Source organism: Pagrus pagrus (assembly GCF_965226575.1).
Source record: "Pagrus pagrus genome assembly, chromosome: 16".
In the NCBI taxonomy this organism is placed as follows: domain Eukaryota; kingdom Metazoa; phylum Chordata; class Actinopteri; order Spariformes; family Sparidae; genus Pagrus; species Pagrus pagrus.
In genome coordinates, this window is record NC_140200.1 from 15,529,978 (window position 1) to 15,552,571 (window position 22,594).

At 42.0% G+C, this 22,594-nt stretch overlaps 1 protein-coding gene across 1 annotated transcript in view; it reads left to right on the plus strand.

Annotated features, from left to right (window-relative positions):
- extl3 (exostosin-like glycosyltransferase 3) overlaps positions 1–22,594 on the plus strand; it is a 36,208-nt gene extending 13,614 nt beyond the window's left edge. The window contains exons 2-6 of the mRNA XM_084378473.1: positions 10,456–13,089; positions 14,126–14,253; positions 16,339–16,483; positions 16,575–16,703; positions 18,699–22,594. Coding sequence (XP_084234599.1) covers positions 10,951–13,089; positions 14,126–14,253; positions 16,339–16,483; positions 16,575–16,703; positions 18,699–18,908 — 2,751 coding nt within the window. The 5' untranslated portion in view covers positions 10,456–10,950 and the 3' untranslated portion in view covers positions 18,909–22,594. The remainder of the gene's footprint in view (positions 1–10,455; positions 13,090–14,125; positions 14,254–16,338; positions 16,484–16,574; positions 16,704–18,698) is intronic.

The following is a 22,594-nucleotide window of genomic DNA, read 5'->3' on the forward strand; positions in this document are numbered from 1 at the left end:
ATTTCAAGGAAAGAAGACAAGTCGGGTCTTGTTTAGCCACGCCACAGTTTGGACCTTTGGGGAACATTTGACCTTGCACCAAAATAATGTGGTTGTGTAGTGTTAAAAGCAAATTCCCCCCTACCGAAAGTTAATGAATATTTAAAAAAAACTGTGACATCCTCTGCAAATGTTCATGTAGTTTCTTCTCTGATCAGTCAACAGTGTCAGCTCCAACATCGCTGATTAATTCAGGAAGCTCATCAGCACCAACTTTGTAGTCTAATCAGGAAAGCTAATTTATTTGCGGGATCAGAAGGCAAACTGCTACACATATACAACAAGTGCACGTACAAATATTACAGACGATTACTGAATGTGACCACATAGTAGAAATAGTTTATCTTTCATCTCTGCAGATTTCTCCTTATCTTCCCCCTCCCTCTATCACCCGGTCACACATTTTCTGCACTGTTGGATAAAGTGAAAATGATTTAAAACCACGTCAATAGTGGCTGCCGGCGTGTATTTACTCTCCACCGTCAGTCCGAGCTTTAGTGCCACAGCAGTTCTCTTTGCAGAGGCAGAAGACATTATAGAACATTTAGGAAACCTCTCCACACAGGCACTTTCGAAAGATACGTGAACCCAGAGATGCTGCAAATAACCTTATAATAAGCAATCCAGCTTCAATTTCAGAAGCAGGCCATGTAGGGAGAGGAAAAGCCAGTGGGAGAGCAAAGAAAATGGCCAAATGCTGCTTTTCACACCACATCAAGAACCATTATGACGTGCATCTTGCCTGGAGTCCGTCCACTCACCTGACTCATTTTGTATCTCCTCAACACGCTCACTTCTTTCATCTTAAAGACTTAATTATAGCGTTTTTTTTACATTAACATAAACACATTTGATAGCGAGTTAGCTCAAAAAGAATCGCCCTTCTTCATAGATACCGGACTTCAAAAAGTAGTACCAGAAGTTGAACCATAATTAAAGGAAAGAGGGAAAAACCGGCTCAAATTGCTAACTCTGCCCTTTTGTTTTTATGGAAGAGCAAAGTAACAATGCCATCTAACCATTTTCTGGGAAACCGAAGGATACGTAATTAAATTTTAGCCTACTGTGCGAGTTTCTGGCAAAGAAAAGTCAAGTCAGAATTAAAAATGTCAGCGTGTCCCTTCAGAGGTTTTTAAAAAGTTGCAGCTCATTAGCAAAATGTGAGAGCTGTTGTGTGCTGAAGAATGAGGGAGTCCTGTGAGTCTGTACGTCTGCTCTGATTCTAATTGGCTCTCACATTCTCAATTCTCACCAACACAGTGAGAGTCTGTCCTCGCCTCACCCCTGCAGGGCAGCTCGTGCCACAGCAGAGGCTTCAGTGACAGATTAGCACTCGATGAAAAGCCAGTGTGATGCATTTTGTTTATCACTCTCACAGCCCAGTACGAACAGAGCCTCGTAGCTGAAGATGTTCACAGATTGGTTAACGAGTCGTTTCAAGTTGCCAAAACAATACTTCATTTAACAGGTCCTGAAAGCTTATGCTAGGTAGCAACATATTTGACATGTCTTTGAGATAACCTCAATAATTACCTCAAAATGTATTGAAAATGACCCCAATATTGTTTAATTACAATCTGCTATTTTCCAACAAGCAGTTAATAAATAGTTTGTAAACTCTAATTTTGCAGTCTTCCCACATCTAATTTAATTATTTTTCGTGTATGCAATGTGCAAGTCATGGTGGTAATAAAGAAATTACAAGCAGCAAGTTTGAGGTTAATACATACAACATTTTTAATTATGTTTCTTGAAATTGCCACCTACTTACCATGAAATTTACTGACCTGTAAAATTAGGCGTTACCCAATATTTTTGGATGCTCTGGGTGATCTTTCTCGGCATACATATAAGATTTGTTTTACCTTGGCTTGTAAAAGACGAACATGTGCAAGGACATGGGCACCTTTTTTTTGTTTTGTTCTGGAAGTGCTCTCCTGTGCAATCTTTGTCATATTGCGGAAGCTTGCGAGGTTGGAAGGCGCCCAGGCCCATCTGTCATTATGAACTCATTCCTTGTCTCCCTCACTGTCTCTGGTTATCTCTCTCTGTCTCTTTATGTTTTAGCTACATCTATCTCCATCTCCGCCCTTGCAAAATAGTGTTCAGCACCATGGGGGAATATGCACAAGCAGACAAGTTGTGTGTAATGTGTCTTCAAATAACAGGGCAGTGACAGGTGGGTTTTCCGTCTGCCTCCATTCTGTCTTTGTCTTTCTGACTTGTCAATGCACACACTGGGAGATAAAGGTCAACACACTCATACATTTTGCACTGAGTAGGAGGTGGTCCACACGGAGGGCGATCTTAATTGCTCTGTGCTGGGTCATCACGATACTCCTGATGATCATAACGGCCTCATTGTCATCTCTTCAGCGTTATTAGATAATAAAGGGAGAGCAGAAAGCAGCACCAGCATCTCTGGAAAGTTTCAGCGCTAATACAGGTCGTGGTACTTAAAGTTTGATAGTGTTAAATTTAATGAAGCCTGGACGACAAAGTATTTCATTTTTTAGTGAACAGTACACGATGATGTAAAGCAAGCAACTGTTGAAATCGGTCAACAATCACCAATTTTTCTTTACCATTTGTAGCGTTTATGCTAATAAATCATTGCTGTCAATGTTGCTTATTAATTAGCTGCTTTGTAAGGCTAAAATAGAGGGCTTTATTCATGGTCCCCACATCTAAATCACATCGTTTGAATCACAACCAGGGCAGCAACTAAGAACACTTAAATTTTTGATTCATCTGTCTACGATTTTCTTTTCATTACCAGGGTACATGCCCATGCACTCGCATCTGGTTTTGGTTTTTCTCTGGGCTGTGATGTTTACATGGGAAAGGGCAAACCCAGTTGTTATACCTATGTGTAAAAGATTTAGTTGGATAGTAAAGGAAAACGAGTATGAAAACTGTATGGTTTTCACTTTGATTTAAACTTTGTTTTTAGTATTATGTATTTAACATTTTTACTGACTTACTAATTAATCAATACATAATCAGTTTGATGACACCCCTGTGCTCATTGCAGACAGTGATCGGAAGCCTTGATAAGGTTTTTACTTCAATGTGTCCATAACCAGAATGAGGCCTTATCCAGCAATCTGAAGCCAGTGAAGTTCATGCAAAAACTAGAAGCTATAAAATGCACGGAAATGGTGAAAAACGTTAATAACAATGTCCCAGAACTCCTCTCGACATCTTTATCTTTTTGTCCAACGCAATAACCCAATGACGATTTTGTTAAAAATAGATATAACAAAGGGAAAAGAAGCAAAGTTCTTGTATTTGATGTAAGAAAGGGAATGAATTCCCCTAAGGAAAAGCCATACTTTCTCATTAAGGGAGAAGTGTAAGCTAAAAAGCTAGTTAACATGCATATCGACCACACTGTGATCTTATTCATGGTCAAACAATCGCACACGCGCAAGTGCATTCTGTGTAAGCTGCAGTCACACATGAGACTTTTACAGCCACATCTGGCTCCTCATTTCACCTGAACTCAATGTGTATATATAGATTTTATTTAAACCATATAGAGCTGATTCCAGGAAATGAACCTCTACAAAATCCCCACTATTAAGGAAATATAATATGAAAAAAGAAAGACATGTTGAATTATTTATATGAGAGATAGGTGAAAAGGAAAAGTAAAATCATGCATAACATGGTCTAAATTATCAAATCGTAGTCAATCAACCAATTGTGTCAGCACTAAATCAAATCGCATCAGTCGTTTTGCTTAATGACAAGAAGAAAAAATTAGGCTTCTTAGATCTATCTTCCTGACTTTTTCATTACCTTCTTGACTACTATTACACAGTCACCTCTGTAATTTACTTGTGAAAAAGGGTCCTTGAGATGGTTCAGTCAGCCGTCTGCAGATGAGCTGTGATCCATGGCTGCAACAGCTGCTTCCCTCACACAGACTGCTCTCCCCTGCAGCTGCCTCCATCTTTTCTTTTTTTCCATCACCTCCGCAGGGAATGCCCTACCTCGATCCTCTCCATGAAATCACAATTAATTAAGGGAAGGGTTGTCTGCAAGCACAATGAGCCAGAGCCCCTTAAAGGGAGAAATGCATCAGGGTAACCTGGAGTCCCAGCAGGCATAATGGTTTTCTGAAGTGCAGCAGCAACACCTCCAGAGGCCTGTGCTCACTGCTGCAGTAACCTAGAATTGTGTTTATTGATATTTACAACACCATCACGCACTTCAGTTCTCCTCTTTTCTTTAAAGTACAGCTACAGGCTGCAACTAATATTTTTATTGTCAATTTATCTATCTATATATTTATCTACTGATCGTCTTTTCGATTAATCATTTGTGTCTTTTAATATTTCTGAAATAATAGTGAAGAACACTAGTTGTCTTTAAGGAGAAATCTTTGAATCTCATGATATTCAGTAAAAAATTATATTAAATGGCGACAAGCAGCAGATCCTCACATTGGAGCAGCTAGAGAAAGGAGGCAGTCTTGGGAGAAAATTACTTGATTGACAAAATTGTCTCGGATAAATTTCCTGTCTGTCTAATCGATGAATTGTTTCAGCTCTGTCAACGAAATGGAGTTATTGGAAAGACAATTTATGAGAATACAAAAGCTGATCCACACCCCTGACCAGTTAATAAAATCGTTAAAAAAGGTGAAAAGATAAACGCTCTGTGCACTCTGCAGCTATTGTACTGTAATACGTGTGCAGAACATTTATTTATGGAGAAAGAATAAACTGCAAGTTATTTTTCTTATTGATTCCACTGTGTTTACGATACGTGTTCCCAGCAGTACAGTACAACCTCCATGCTGCTGCAGTGGAAGTGCTAAGTGGCTGACTACAGATAAAAACTCAGGTATTAATGTGTGCAACACTGCAGAAATAGTCCTTGCTTTGTCCTTGAACAGTTTAATTTCAGACTGTCATTTGGATATACTGTAAAGTAAAGTGTGCAGCATTTTGGTTTATGTCTGAATATCTGCAAAACTGATGACATTCAGCCTCAGCTGTAGTTTGTGTTAAGTGCCAATCAGCAAATGTTAGCATGCTGAACATAAATATAAACAATTGTTACCTGCCAAACATTAACATCTTGGCATCATCATTGTGAAAATGTTAGTATGAGGATGTGAAGATTAAGCAAAAAGCATGCTGTGCCGGAGTGTAGCCTCAAGACCAGAAGCCCAGCAAGACCCCAAATTACAGATTGCTTTATTATTGTTTGTCTTTGTTTATTATTTATTTCCAGATTGATTTAGCTGTGAGTCATAGACGACCCAGTGGGAACGTGTGTTTGAAGTGGTTTGGGAAATCTCTGTCAGTCTTATCATTAGAAGTAAGCTATTCATCTTGACATTAAAAGAAAAATCAAAGATCCATCTTCTTAATATTTCAGACATTGCAGTAGCTACCTCTCTCAGCCCTGCTGCCTGGGGGCTTATTAAAAATACAAGCTGTGTGATCTCTCTGTCGGCCCTCAAATCCCTCAGTACGACTCAGTATCTGTCAAAAAGCACAGTCAGATGCCGCACAGGCAGGCAGAAAAATGCCCTCACGCTCAACTTTTGTTGCTGGACAGAAACTTCAGCTTTCACTCATTCACAGTTGGCTCCTGCTGCCTTTCACCAGCTCCCCCTCATGAGAAGTGAGTTGATTGTGGTCAAGTAAAAACCTGTTAGATTTGGATGACGATTCTGTCCGTGCTTCCTGTTCCTTCATAGACAGGAATTTCTGTCTCAGCCAGTGTGCAGAGAGACTGTTCAAACATTTATACAAGTGCTCCCCCTCAAACGTCTGGGAACTTGGAAGCAGCGTCCTACTTCTTCGTTCTCTCCGGCTCTAAGCTCAGCACCTGCTGCTGTTATTCTTTTGACTTCAGATGAGGATATTTTGCCCAGACCTGCTTCGCATTAATCGCAACATGATGCATCTCTGAGTGCCTCCGAACATTACATTCTTTCACACTCCCTGACTTGGCATGAGTGAAGAACTCAAGCTTGATTGATGTTAAAGCGTGTGTTAAATGCATCCTGCCAGATTTTATACGTCTAAATCAAATTAACAGAATGCCAGACTAATGGAGTCTGCGTTATTCATAGGCCTGACCAGTAATTTGCTGACTAAGTCATTGCTGGCTCAGTGCTCACCATGTGGAGCAAAAGGTTTTTTTTATCTGGGTCATCAGCGAGGCGCTGTGCTTCGGCCTCTCCTTTCCCCCGAGAAACTGCAGACCCCTTGATTTGAAAGTGTTTGGAGTTTGTGTAAAATTTGTGTTGATTTCCAGTATTAGCAATGGATTAATTAAACTATAATACAGAGATTAGTCTTCATCTGTGAAGAAGTGACAAAAGCAAATGAACATAATTATGATCTGTTATTTGGTTACTGCAGCTCTGTGTCCTCATGTAATAGTGTATCTTCACACTTTGTTATATAAGGTGACAGCAAGGACAGGCAAGTATTTTTTTTACATCTCACTCTTACACCTGTGCTGCCTTGTATGCCTAAAACCTACAAGTGGAAAAAATGGAAACAACAGCAGCCCTTTAGGTGCTTAACACCAAGCCGCCTCGCAAACTCAGCGGCAGGTAATGATGGCATTATCATTGATCCTCGGGAACTAAGTCCAGAGCGATCAATGCTTTCCTGTGTTTTTATATGTAGACAGCAGTCAGATTAATCCGACTGTAGCGGAGAGAAGACATTCTGTAGATTAGAAAGCTACAACTGAGAAGATTGAGATTAAGTTTCTATCTGTGTGTGTGTATGTGTTGCTCTGTTTCCCCCCAGAAGCAGCCACGGGGCAGAGCTTTAAACCAGCATGTTTTTGGCTGCAGATTAGACTTAGCAACAGCGTTTGCCAGCATCTGTCTGCCATTACCCCTGTGACACTGGCAGTCATGCAGCAATTAATCAGACTGCTGTGATAGCTGCCTCTCGGTCACTCTGCACCTCGGGCACATCACTGAGCAGCAGGATGAGGGTCAGCGTCCAAAGGGTCACATGTCCTGGGGCTTTTTACTATACATGTTCCTCCCTAACTACTCCAACATCCACTGGCCTGTAGTTACTTTGCAGGACTAGAGCCTCTTATCTAATCTTAGCCTGGATTGCTGTGTATCCTTGCTGGACTGCAGCTGCACCTTTTTGCTAGGTAATAAAACACTGTGTATTCATGTCTGTACCTCGTGTGTACTGGTACTTTGTATTGCTACATAAACATGAGTTGCTTGGTAACATTTCTCTCAATTTTTCGATGTGAAGATTTGCTGCTTTACTTCTGAATATCTTTGAGTTTGGACTTTCAAAGATGTCACATAAAGAATAAATGATTGACCAATCAATTGCCAAAAAAATGACAGACTAAGGCTGGGCAATATATCGATGTTAGTCTATCATTATCATGATTGGAGACTTTATACAGTGGGGTCCAAAAGTCTTAGACCACATTTGAAAACTCAGAAATAAAGTGAAAGTTTTGGAAGTCAAATTGTTATTCTAAACAAAAAGGGGCTTTCTCAGCATCAAATTAAGGTTAGACTAAATGAAGCAGTGCATGGATCTCTTGAATGCTCTAAAGAAACTGGATCACATGCCTCCAAAGTAGAGCCAGGTGACACAGTACCAATACTGGCCTATCACAGACATATTGGTATCGGCGTATAAGTCATTGAATTGTGCCGATGTGAAAACTGTTATTATGGCATTATGTGTTCAGGTTGTGCGCCCGTCCGTCCCATTCTTGTGAATGCAAATCTTGAGAAATGCCTTTTTAGGAAATTTCTTCAAAGTTGGCGCAAATGTGCACCCTGACTCGAGTTTGAAATGATTAGATTTGGGTGTTGAAGGTCAAAAGTCGAGGTCACTAGGAATGGGATGGTAAGAGATTTTTATCATGATTGAAATTTTAAGAAACGCTCTTAATAAGTTGATCATTTTCACTATCGATCCTCACATGAATGACTTGAAAGAGCTGTCAATATGGGACTTTTAGTCCTCTGTTGATTTCATGATTTATTTTGAATTTCCTAAGTCTGACACCGTGGCAGGAGGCATATTTTAATCGGATGTGTGTGAATACTGCAGATTCCAAACTAAATAAACAACAGGGAGATGAGGTTGCCATTTTTCAATCATAGTTTATTTATGCTGGAAGCCCTAATGCTTGAAAATTATTTATTTAAGATTATTTTATTGAGTGTTTTTTCACTAAAACTTTTCATAATATCTAGATATACTGTTTATTGTATATTAGCCTAAAAATATAGCAGTAGTATGTTCAGGCCATATTGCTCAGCCTTATGACAGATAAATAGAAAACTATTTAACTTTTTTCCATTTTATATCATTGTCAATATAGTATTGTTGTGTTTTGCATTATTGTTCGGACAAAACGAGCCATAATGTGAAGTTCTCATTATTTTCTTACAAAACGATTAATCTATTAATCAAGAAAATAATCAGTCATAAAAAATCAAAAGTACTTGATAATGAAAAAAATTGTTGGTTGAAAAGAATAATGTAAGACAGAAGTGGGCAATAAAGTATATTACAAGTCATGAAGACATGTTATTAGTTATCACAGCCTGGTAGAAAGTATGTAGCAGCAGGAAGTCGGTCATTTTAGGGAAGATGAAACACGTGCCTGTCACATGATTGGCCAGTATCTTTCCTCATTCCTCTCCTTGACAGGCGCACACACACGCGCCAGCTGTATTGCAAGATGCTGTTTTTCAGGAGAGTCGGGGCTGGAGCAGTAATCTCCAAACATCAGAAATGCCAGTCACATGGAGGCAGCGGGGAGATGTGATTACTTGACTCAGACAGAATGAAAGATGGCTTTTTTCCTATGTTTGTTTTTAAGATGCTATCAGTGTGTGTTGTGATCCAACCCTGCAGTAATGAAAGCATTACAAGCACAGAGGGTTGACTTCATCAGTAGCCCAGGGAGTAATGTCCTTATCAAGAGGAGCTGTGATGTCGGCAAGGTAAACACCACCTGCGTTCCTGTTCGCCTCTGGTGTCGGTGTCTGTGTCGCTCTGAACTGCACTGCTCAATCAAGGCTCGCTCTCTGTGTTGTAGGGTTAGTAATGCGTTTGATAAGGACCGTTTGGCGCTTGGCCTATCAGTTGACATCCTCGGGGCTTGTGCTGTTGTGTGATATAGCTTGAGCTCAGAGAGCAGACTGTCTGCTGCTTGTGGAAAGAAACAATCTGTGCTTAAATTAAGACTGCTCGTGATGTAAGAGTCTGTCGGAGCTGCCTGTTACTAGAACTTACATTTCTGCTGTTGCTTTTGGCCTTGAGCTTTTTTTTAAAACATCTGCACACTAAAAATGCAACTCTTGAACTCTTGAATTTTTCTTACATTCTGAAGGTGAAAATGAGGAGGATGTGTAATATATCCTGAAAACTCACCTCCAGTGGCTTCAGGAGCATCTTGAAAACTTAAAAATAAACCTGGCTGGAGTTGAGTAGTCTGCATCAGAAGGTGTAGATGGTTTCCTTTGTGAAAAGGCCTGAGCCTTTTTCTCTCCTGAGCTAGTGAAGATAATTCCCCATCACTCTCTGAGATGGACTGTTATCAGGGATGCTCAGTAATTTGAGTCGGTGATGAGGTCGGGATGCAGAAGGAGTCCTTTAATGAGATTTGCTGGAGGTGCCGTGAGTGTTGGCTCGCCCACTGTGCGTAGTTTACTAGTGATAGCTCTTCTCCCCTCTTTCGTACTCTCAACGTGCAACTTTGAGAGGGAGGAAATTGAAAGAAACAGATACCCCCTGGTGTTCTGCACCACACTGATGATTTTTTCCTGGACGAGGCAATCATGCACAGAATGCAGTGGAAAACAGGATGAGCTGCAGAGACTTGCTTTATATAGAAACAATTAAGTGGCTGGCTACGGAAAGACAGAGTATATATAAATGTATATGTTGTTGTGTGGACCCTGCAGCCGACAGCCTCTTTGTCTGTGTAATGACAAACAAGTCACTTCTTAATGCAAAAAAAAAAAAAGAGAGCTGGGCTTTATATAACGAGTTTGCTTTACTGAAGGCTGTAATGTTTCCTGTGATGTAATGAAACTAAGTACACTTTGAGGTACGAGTACTTTACTTGAGCATATCCATTTCCTGCTTTTATACTTCCACTCCACTACATTTTGGAGACAAAAATTTTACTTTTACTCTTTAATCAATTAATTTAATTAGCAATTGAAATAAAAATCTTGACTGATTCTGGGTGAATAATCAAGTCAAGTCAATAATTGGTGAACCCATAGTAGACAGTGTATACATACATGTAAATATCATTCTGTCTTAGTTCATTCTGTCATAGTTAAACAGCTGTCACTTTGATCTTGGTTCAGAAAGTTATTGTTTCATCGTGACTCATTGTTTTGTCTGTTATTCTCTCTCCTAGGTTCCTGTTTTGAGAAGAGAAGATTCAAGAAGCTCCGTCTCCAGAGGAATTCCTGACAAGGGGCCAGAAAATGAGCAAATCCCAAACAGAAGTAACCGGCCCACCGAGCTATCACACTGACCTGTGAGCGGCCATGCCCTCCCTGCAACATACATCGAGGGGAACCCCTCTACAGATGCAGGATTGTTTTCTGACATAGATTTGTGAGATCACCTAGACCTGAAAATAGAAATGGCATTAGTTTGTGTGGGCTATAACACATCAGAGTACATACTAGAATACAGGTGAGGCTGAACCTCGATTCAACATCCACAGGACGCTGAAGAGGAGGTAGACGGCCTCAGATGACCTTTACAGAAGGACAGAGCTACAGCCAAGCTTTGATGATTTAGTATCTATCCCACTGCCTTGCTGACAAGGTCACACCATGGCTGCTGCTGATCCCCATAGCAACGGTTCCTTGGTGGGGCGAGGCGCAGACTGAGAGAGTCAACAATGCAGCGTAACGGTGGCGGGGTGGGTGCCGGTGGCCAGCCATGGGTGTTGCGACGTGTGCGCCTCACATGGCTAAGTTTCATGCTCTTCTTCATCCTGGTCTTCTTCCCACTCATTGCCCACTACTACCTCACTACCATAGACGAAGCTGGGGGTCCTGATAAGCGCATCTTTGGGCCGCGGCCCGGTGGTGAACTGTGCGAGGCCAAACATGTGCAGGATCTGTGCCGAATCCGTGAATCGGTCAGCGAGGAGCTGCTGCAGCTGGAGGCCAAGAGGCAGGAGCTTAACGGGGAGATCGCCCGACTCAACCTGCGCATCGAGGCCTGCAAGCGCAGCATCGACAGCGCCAAGCAGGATCTGCTGCAGCTGAAGAATGTCATCAGCCAGACAGAGCATTCCTATAAAGAACTAATGGCCCAGAACCAGCCCAAACTATCATTGCCGGTCCGGCTGCTGCCAGACAAGGAGGACCCTGGACTGCCTCCACCCAAGTCTGCGCGCTCATGTCGTCTACGCTCCTGCTTCGACTACGCTCGCTGCCCTCTTACGTCTGGGTTTCCTGTGTATGTCTATGACACAGGCTCCTATCCGTGGGCGGACTATCTTGACCCACTGGTGAAGCAGGCTTTTGCAGCGTCAGTTAAGAGCAACATTTATGTAACTGATAACCCCAGCATTGCCTGTCTGTATTTGGTGCTGGTAGGGGAGCTACAGGAGTCCTCCTCTTCCCCAATGCCATCTCCTGCAGAGCTGGAGAAGCAATTAAAAGCTCTCCCATACTGGAGATCTGATGGACACAATCATTTACTGGTGCATCTCTCTCGAAAGTCCATGACACAGAACTTCCTGTATAATGTGAGCACAGGACGGGCAGCAGTTGCTCAGTCCACCTTCCTGGAGCAGCAGTACCGTGAGGGCTTTGACTTGGTCGTGTCCCCTCTGGTTCATGCCCTCTCAGAACCAAACTTTTTGGAAGTGCCCCCCCAAGTTCCTGTAAAGAGGAAATACCTCTTTACCTTCCAGGGGGAGAGGGTGGAGTCACTGAGGAGCAGCTTACAGGAGGCACCCCCTCAGTCTTTTGAAGAGGAAATGGAAGGAGACCCACCAGCCGACTACGATGATCGCATTATCGGTACCTTAAAGGCGGTGCAGGACAGCCACTTGGACCAGGTGCTGGTAGAGTTCACCTGCAAGAACCCGCGGCCAAGTTTGCCGACTGAGTGGGCTCTTTGTGGAGAGAGGGAGGACAGGCTGGAGGTGCTCAAGGCTTCAACTTTTGCCTTGGTGATCTCTCCAGGGGATGGACAGCTGGTGGCCTCAGCAGGCTGTGGGATGAGGCTCTTTGAGGCCCTAGAAGTAGGGACCATCCCAGTGGTGTTGGGGGACCACTCAAGACTACCATATCACCAGTTTATTCGATGGAGCGAAGCTGCCATTATAGTCCCTAAGCCTCGTGTCACAGAGCTTCACTTCCTGCTGCGCAGCCTATCAGACAATGACATGTTAGCTATGAGGCGGCAGGGCCGCTTTCTGTGGGAGACCTACTTCTCTACCTCAGAGAATGTTCTTAACACCCTCCTGGCCAGCATCAGAACCAGCATCCAGGTTCCTGCTGCACCCATCAAAGAGGAGCCTGCCCACGAGATTCCTCACAAAGCGGGGAAGCTGGCAGGAACTGATGCCAACCTGGCTGACAATGGTGACCTGGATTTGGGTCCCGTTGAGACTGAGCCCCCCTACGCCTCTCCCCGCTTTCTCCGCAATTTCACATACACAGCTGCAGACACTTACAGAGCATGGAATCGGGCCCCAGGGCCTTTCCATCTCTTTCCTCATACTCCTTTGGACCCTGTGTTGCCCTCTGAAGCCAAATTCCTTGGCTCAGGTACTGGTTTCAGGCCTATCGGTGGAGGTACGGGAGGCTCCGGGAAGGAGTTCCAGGCAGCTCTAGGAGGTAACGTGCCCAGAGAGCAGTTCACAGTGGTCATGCTTACATATGAGAGAGAGGAGGTGCTGATGAACTCTCTGGAGAGGTTGAATGGACTGCCGTACCTCAACAAGGTGGTGGTGGTGTGGAACTCGCCTAAGCCTCCTTCAGATGACCTTCTGTGGCCAGACATTGGCCTGCCAATTGTGGTGAGTACTCCCTCAGAAGAAGGGCTTCTTAAGTAAGGGATACATTTTCTTTATCCTGTGTCTATAAAATGCATAAAACAGAATCCTGTAACATTTCTAATGTGTCAGAGGTGGTGCAAAGTTTGCTTAAGTACATTACATCGAGCTCTGCATCAGTACCTCTTTGAAACTCTGCAGGAGTCCTCACAAATTACCAGAAGCTTTACTAAGAGGATGTAAGAAGGCTGACGCTCATGAATAATAAAATTTGGGCTTATGAATTAAGCCTTAAAAATAAAATATCCCTCTTCACACCATTTGTTTGTGATGGAGACTGTGTACAAGTGGCAAAAGAGAGCTGATGGGTTGAATCTGGTAGAAGAGGCTTTGATGCTACCTGACACTAAGACTCGACTTTATATGATGATTTCTAAATGGTGCTTACATCAATTGTCATCATAAATGGCTCTTAAAGTCATATTGAGTCTACTAATATTTATGATTTACAAACTATACAGCTTTATTCAATGTTTTTATAATAAAAATGGATAAAATAACTGTATGTGAAAGAGGTTGCTTGTTTGATGTACCCACAGAGAATTATCACTCAGCTCCACAGTTCCTCTCACTTCTGTGAAGTGTTTTCACATCTTTCAACTCATTACTTTGGTTTTCCAGCACACAACTTTACTGCTTTGATTCCCTCTCATGACTTTCCCGAGGCTCATTTTCAGCCTCAGAGGGCAGCAGTGTTCACCAAAATCCCCAAAACACTCTGTACGCTACCTGCCCAGCTTCAGACCAGTAGTTAGCAACTAGCTGGTGAACAAAGTGGAGCACTTAGCAGCAGTTTGCCAAGTTCAGCATATCGACTTAAAATGTGATTAATTATGTATATTTTCTGTTTACAGCTTGTTTCTGCTGCCTCCTAGTGGCCAAAAAAATCAGTTAGTGCAGGTTCATTTCAGTCAGGTAGAAGGTAGTCGACTTTACCAAAGAGCTGCATGTGAAGTGCAGAAATGTTGTTGCTAAGCAGAATCTCGTCTTGTCCCTGCAGGTTGTACGCACAGAAAAGAACAGCCTGAACAACCGCTTCCTCCCCTGGGATGCCGTGGAGACTGAGGCCATCCTTTCGATTGATGATGATGCTCATCTCCGCCATGATGAGATCATGTTCGGGTTCAGGTCAGTGATGATGACAGAATGAAGATGAATGGTTGGGCATTTGTCATCACTATGTAGCATTTTACTGTGCCTGTAAAAAGTGTTCACCCATCTTGAAAGTTTGCATGTTTTATGTACTGTATTCGCTATAAATACATAACTTTCTTTGCAAACAAACCCATGCAAAAAAAACCAACATCCTTCCTGTAATTTGTAACATGTAACTCGGCAGGTTAACATTAATGCCAGCTTAATTAACAAAATCAATCAGCTGTCAACAGACAAAACACATGAAAAATAAACTTACCTGTAGACAAACATGTTATGTTATCAACATGCTCATACTCGCTGTGTGTACTCGCAGTTTTGTGGTGAATCCCATCTGTTCTTTGGTGAAATTCTCAAAACAATGACAACTACAGACTCATGTTTTCTCTGGAAGATTTGTTGGGACGTCACAATTTCTCCAAATAAACTGTTGCCATTTGTCACAGATTTTCAGGTCCTTTGGTAACAGGTGAATGCTCCCCATTTCTGCTTTTTCAACTTTGCATCTAAAAACCAGACACGTCTCTGCCATATTTTGAAAATAGAGAATTATAGGCCCTGTTTACATGACAGCAGTTCTGCTGAAAAACTGATTAATTTTTCCTTTGTGTTTAAAAAAAGTTCTGCGATCATTAAACCACGTTGTGGAAACCATCCTCATGCACACGGATCTGTAAAAACGATTGAAAACGCTGTATGCAGGCTAGGCCAGTATTAGCAGCACAACAAAAGCTTGATAGTCTGCAATTGTTCTTGTGTTCTCCTGTTTGTGGCTGAAAACGTTATGTGCGGAGCTTGGGCTGTGTCGTCACAGCAATTGCAAGATAATGCTCTGGAAACCGGTTCCAAAAGTTCCCAAAAACACTCTAAATACAAAAAGGCAACACAAGATTACCGTTATGCAGAATCTTGATGTGTAAACAGACCATAAATTGTGAAACTACCCATAATTAGCTAACAGCTACACCTGGCACACCTGATTTCTCCTTGGATATCCCTTGTTTCCAAGCAGCATTATGCTAATGATATGGAATTGGAATACTATACACTAAGAATATGACTGGATCGGTTCCTCAGGTTTGTGACCCTGACCTATGAATTTATTGGTACACTGCAGTTAAATGCATAAATACTCAGCCAGTGATAATTTCGCTGGCTGGTCTTTAACAAAATACACACTAGGTATAATGGTTTCTCTCTCAGGAGCATTGCTGTGAAGACAGTTTTTAAACACAAAACTGCAGCAAAATAGAAGCTACATCTCCTGAGAGGAGTTAAAATGCCCAAAAAATGCAGAAGCATCACATTCCTGAAAACACTGAATTAGACAGTGAGACTGAGCCAACCACCAGAGACTGAACCAGAGAAAATAAAAGGGAAACATGCTGTCAGTGCCTTGTATTTATGATTCATTTGCTAATACTGTACTCAGATAAGCTGAAGGCCATGCTTAAACCAATTACAGTACGCCGTTATGCTATTTTTGTGCACCACCCCTCCCTCTCTGACTTGTCTACAAGTCGGTGCTGCAGCAGCTTGTTCAGGCAGGCAAAAATTGGGGTCATTTGTCATGAATTATTTCGACTCCCCCAGAATTACCCAGGAATGTTTCCTCACCTGCACTCTCACCAAGGAAGAGAAATGACACAGCAGCTGAGTGTTAAACATCCGAGCGGTCTCACATGAGCTTGTTGAAGACGTTCGATGTCTCTTCTTCTGTGTTTAATCAGCTAACCTTTTTGTTCAAGTCTTTCTAGCAGTGACTGGGCAACAGTGTCTGCGTAAATAAGAGCCAAGTGTGAGATCCTGGCTTTAAATCTTTGTAATAAAACTGTCACATATTAATAGAAGACAACAGAGTGGATACTTAATTACTCCCAAGAGGCAATGTGAGATGGCAAGTTGGAACAGATGGATGAAGAATGGTGGCGTATGCTCAGACAGACACTTGAAAAAGTTACAAACTACAAAACACTTATTGATCCTGCACAGTCAGTCTTAATGAATTGATTGAAAATGAAGACTTCTGTTAATTTTGTGTTCGCTGGTGTCTCACAGAGTGTGGCGCGAGGCCAGAGATCGCATCGTGGGCTTCCCTGGGCGGTATCACGCGTGGGACGTCAACCATCAGTCCTGGCTCTACAACTCCAACTACTCCTGTGAGCTCTCCATGGTCCTGACAGGAGCTGCTTTCTTCCACAAGGTCAGAACTTGCATTCCCCAAAGCATTCACTCAAATTTATATGTTTTTGCATTTTTCATTCACGTGTTCGCCTATGTGTTTGTTTTTGTAGTACTACGCCTATCTGTACTCCTACGTCATGCCCCAGGCCATCAGGGACATGGTGGACGAGTACATAAACTGCGAGGATATCGCCATGAACTTCCTGGTCTCCCACATCACCCGCAAACCACCCATCAAGGTCAGTGACGGAGCGATGCAGTCCGAGCGGCTGTGCTCAGCTCAGCATCGACAAACTTTGTATCTCCCTCAGGCCCCGGCGTATTTATATTTCTGCCCACTTAGCTTTGCCATTACTCAAACTGACACGTCCAATATTCCACACAAACGATAAATCAAAAACACAAGATCGAATCAGTGCGTTATGTCTGATTTTTCCCCTGGATTTTTATTGGAAGGACATTTATTACCGGAGTGCATATTTATGGCGAGACAAATAATTACAGCAATCAAGCCTGGGGAAGCTGCGGGAACAGAAATGTCATGCAGCTCTCAGTTTAAGTTCTTTTTGATTTAGATGGGTGTTAATATTCAGGGTGTTTCCGAGGGGAATTAAAGACGGCTTTGATGGAGTGTGTTGCATGACAGCAATTCACTGCTTGGAATAAGCCTTGTGAATAATGAATTTGGGGCAAGTTTGAATGTGGAGTCTTAAATGCTGAGGGACTATATATCTCTTTTAGTCCAAATACGATAAATAAAACAGAAAATAAATGACTTTTTATGCACCACTGGTGCTGAATTTACAACATTCAGTGTCAGTTTTTCCTCGTCTTAATTGGCCATTCGCTAAGCCCCGTCACCTTTTGCATAGCACATGTGCGGTTCACAGTTACATAATAACAGTGGCAGATTTACCACTAAAAATATGTCGTAATGTTTTAAAGCAATGCATCTTTGATTTTAGACGTTTAGACAAAAGCAGGGTTGTCGTTTTAAGTAAATCACAGTCGATTTTCTCGGCTGAAATGACAACTGTCAGATCAGATTGCACCACCTCTAGCTGGTGAACTTGTTAAACTTATATTACATCCGTGACTCTGACTGAACTCTGGCTGTGTGTTTAATGTTAAAGCTAAGTTGTATAAAAAAACAGTTCTTCATGAGGCACTTCATGGGTATATATGTGAAATCATGCTTAAGGACTGAATGTCCCAGGCAAAAAGTTAATGATCAGGTAAAGGACCTGCGAATAAAGGAACTGCATTGATCTTGTAATGCAGTGTGCAATAGTGTGTATGTTTTTTACCTGTTGTAAATACTGTATTATTTTTAGTTATTCTAGGATGCCGATTAACATCAGGTGAAGGGACTGCCGATGAAAACTAGAGGTTCAGCTAACACTGGGGGCATTTATATTGGTTTAAATGTACACTTTCCCTTTTTAAAAAAAAAAAGAATATGATAATTGTATTAACTTTATGCACACATTATTAAAATGTATAGTCCTTTTGGCTGCTTTGCCTACATAATTGTTCATATTTTCAAACATTACAAAAGAAGAAGCTTTTAGCATTAGTAGTAACTGATGTGTTTGGCGATTATAACACTATCCTGGGTAATGAGATTCAGCTTGAGTCTCCCCAACTCCAAGAAGTTGCTGCTGACGTTAGCATGAACTCTGCTAGCATCCAGGATTGGCTAGCAGATGTGTGCTGGTTGTGGAAAGGGCTTTTTGTGTGTGTGTGTGTGTGTGTGTGTGTGTGTGTGTGTGTGTGTGTGTGTGTGTGTGTGTGTGTGTGTGTTCATAACAAAATGTGACACCTATTGTAGTTGTAAGTATGTTGCCAGGTCTTTCTGTCTGTGGTGTCACAACTATCCAAGATACAGTCAGGAAACTTGAGATCAAAATCAAGGCGGACTTCCAAGATGGGTGCAGTCCAACTCATGTAATAATGTAGTAATGACCATCCGTCAGAACGTCAACATGTTGGCGATTGTCGCAGCTGGTGTGATCCCCTCACAAGATGTTCTCTAGTTTTTTACTAAACGTAGTTAGCCATTGAAATATTTCTTGGCCTTGGAAGTAACTACTTACTCCTGTACGTAGTGAGCTAATTAGCTGGATGTGCTAAGTTGCTTAGATATGATCAGTGATTATATATATATAACAGTGTTCAGGGTTTAGTGAACATGACAAATGTACATACTGACTCTCTCTCTTTATCTTTGTTAGGTGACATCTCGTTGGACTTTCCGCTGCCCCGGCTGCCCTCAGGCCCTCTCACATGACGACTCGCATTTCCACGAACGCCACAAGTGCATCAACTTCTTCGTCAAGGTGTACGGCTACATGCCACTGCTGTACACGCAGTTCCGCGTGGACTCTGTTCTCTTTAAGACTCGTTTACCCCACGACAAGACCAAGTGCTTCAAGTTCATCTAGCGTCGGGGCTGAGTGTCCCAGCAAAGAGCCAAAAGCAGAGTGGATTGAAGGTCTGGAAGTGTTTAAACAAGCAGCACTGCAAGCGTTGATGAAGATGGATGGATGGAGGGACTGCCAGATAAAAGCACGGAAGGGAAGTTTTGGGTTAGGATTTTTCCCGGGGGTATAGATGAGTTAACCTTAAAAGGCTTGCAGTCTAATCCACAACTCCAGTGAAAATTTGAAGAGTGGAAGCTGAAAGGGAACACTGCCAACAAAATAAGCCTTTTCAGTGGATGTCACTCCTCCTTTTTCATGTTCTTCAATCATGCTCAATCATCAACCACTACAGATGTCATTTGCACCTCTTAGCGGCCTGCTGAGAAAAGAGGGCAGTTGTACACAGTGTACAGAAACTCTCCCACGATAAACCCTACCTGATAATGGAGCTATCAGTTACCGAATCACTGACAGACTGATGTCAGGCTGTGTTCAGCCCAGCAGCCTGTTGACAGTTTCAGCTGGGAGAGCAAAAAGTGTTAGCGGCACGCGGCTGCCTCTGCGCTTCTTTTGTTTGTTTGTTTTCCGTTTTACAGTTACAAACTGTACTTCTTGTACGTGTATGCGAGAGAAGCACTGATGGTCAGAAGTATTTTATTGAACAGTCTTTCTTTTTTTAAAAAAATAATGTCGTTTAAATGTATAAATCTTTATGTCGAACGAACATTTTCCAGAACCTCTGCCTGTGGGAGATCAGACACACACTTGTTACTCTTAGAACGAGTCAGGACCTCGACTGAAGAGTTAAACAGGTTGGCCCAATCATGTTCAGTAGTGTCATGTGTTCAAGAAGGAATTCACTTCAGCGGTCACCATAATGCCTCGAATTTGTCATGAAAACCAGCCACCATTTTGTCATTTTGTTATGCTTACAGGAAGCTGCACTCCTTGTTGAGTGTTTAAAATGGCCTGTTTTTTATGCTATAGGGTGTTTTATTAATGTTTGTAAAATTGGTCCGAGGTAAAAGTAGTCATGTTTAAATGTAATAATATCGAGCAATCAACGGTCACTATGTCCCTCACTGAAGTGCAACAAAGTCAACAATCACAGCTGCCAAAATGAAAAACATATAGGTTTGGATGTCTAATTAAGGTTGTATTTATAAAGAAAGTCTTCAGTGAAGTTAAATATACTATTAGGATTGTGGTAAAATTTAGGTTTAAAGGAAATAGTTTGACATGTTGGGAAAAATGTGCCCTCTGGTGGAAAATGAAAAGATCGATAAGTTATTCAAATGTCTCTGTTAAATATGAAACTACAGCTAGCTTAAAGTTTGCTTGGCATCAGAACTGTAGACAGAGGAAAAAGCTAGCCTGGCGATGAACAAGCAACATAATCTGCCTACCAACACCTGTGAAGCTCTTTAAATAACACATGACTTCTTGTTTGTTTAATCTGTGAAAACACTTCCCTTTTCAGTTTTTGTGCTCAGCTAAGCTAACTAGCTGCAGGCTGTAATGTTTAGCCTTATATTAAAGGAGCAATTTGTAAAATATGGCCAGAAGACAGTGTGAAGACAACAGTGTTGACGTGTCAAAGACGTCCATGTTACTGTGTTTCGAAGATGTCTACTGCAGTTAGCATGCTAACCAGCTAGCTCCAGCCAGTCATGTGTCTTAATACCACTTTGTACCCATAAGAGGTGATAGTCTCATCGCCTCGTTGTTTCAGCATAATAAATGAGCAAAGTAAACTCAAAATATAAAAGAAATGAAAAACTCTTACGCTTGCTTTCCTTACAAAAGAGAAAAATACAACTGTACACCTTCGGAGTTTTAATTTCTCATACAGATCGACAACGAGCTTCATTCCCTCGTTAAATCACTGTGAAACACACAAATGAAATAAAACTCACCAAAACAGTCTTTATTTGTCTTTCCACAATCACCTCTGGTTTGGTCAAAATAAATCCTCTATTACCAAATAAGATAGTAGAATTCAAAATGTAATTGCTCTACACCGTTTTCACCCACGGCTGATCCCCACCTGCCATGTGTTGTTGTCCCAGAAGTCATAGTCCTGGTCCACGCCACTGTAAATCACCTCCATACTATATCCCCTGCTGTTAAACTGACCTCAGTCGGTATTGGAGGCTGTGTTCAGTCGGTGTCCTGTGCTCCTGCCAAGGAAAGCTAGCAAAGAGCAGCAGTTGTCGGCTACTCTGGTGATATGCTGCCCTCTATGTTTGGAGCTACCTTTGAATTCTGGCCATATTCTACGAATTGCACATTTTTAATGAATAATCACTAGAGGAGTGAATATCGTCTCATCCAAAAACCTTTTTTCCCAACATTTTAAAGTATTCTCTTTAATATATCACCAGTTCTGGCTTTGCAACACAAGTATTAGATGTGTCGGCCATTTTCATGTCCCCCTCCTGTATAGATCGTTCCCCGCTCAGACAGAAACGTCACTTTACAGTGTCGCCATATTGGTTCCACTTTGTTTGTTTGTTGTTTTTTTTTTTTACCATTGCTTGATGAATGTTTTCTTTGCCAAATAGGTACGACATCTGCTGCTTTACAGTCTAATTTTCAGGGTGCACAGTGTGAATGATCGCTAAAGGGATGCAGTCTGGTACACCCATATCCACTCTGCATGGTACTTCACCAGGAGTCAATCCATTGGAGCCCTTCCCATCATGTATTATAAATCCAAAGTCCTTTATTTGACCTTGTCAGACTTAATTCCTGTAATCTGAACAAAAGATTCACCTAAAAAGATCCCTTTAAAAATAAAAAAAAAGATATTTAGAGAAGTTTAGGACTTGTTATAACTGCGAGGATGCTTTTATGAAACAGAAACTCTCATGAGTCCATGGTTCCTGTATATTTATTGAATATATTATTAAAAAAAGATTTTTCTAAACTGATGACACATTCAATAAAATGACAAGACATTGTAGTTTATTATTCTTAATCGCAAAGAGGTCCCAACCCGTTTGAGCCGTCAGCTTATTTTATTGCCGAGGAAAACTAGCTGGTGCCACTGGATGCTGGAAGGGGAACTTGACTGACCTGAGAGCAGCGAGATGTAACAGACTGTCGTAAACTAAGCTTCTGCAACAGCCACTGGACAGGCAGTAAAACGTCTGTGAAGCCAAATCTCTACCTGCTCCAGGTGGCTGCTGCTGCTGCTCTCTGAACCCTCCAGTGAAAAATAAAAATATTAAATTGAGAGACAGATTCCTAATAACATGTAAATTTACAGCTTTAATTCTGCTGCACCAGACTTGAAACAACAGCCTGTCTCCTCACATCTTAACACTTCAACACTTTTATTGGAGCTCCAGGTTGCTCGTAATTACCTGGCTGCCTCTCAACCTGTCCTCAGGCCATGGATGGGGGTCGGCTGGTATTTTAGATCCTCACATTCCTCCAATCCCCCGTAGGATCTGTGGCACAGCTGGTTTTCCGTGGCCCAGAGCAGGGTGAAATTTCCCTGGAAGGCTGCAGTCACTCTGCTGTAGGTGTAAGGAGTTGGGGAAACTATGTGCTCCAGGGTCTGATCCACGCCCGTGGGCGAGGCTCCAGCCACCTGCAACGCTGCTTGAGCTGTACCAGACTGATGACTGATGACAGCGTTAAACAAACCATTGAAGGCCAGATACATGGAAATAAAAACTCTCAACATTGTTAAAACATTA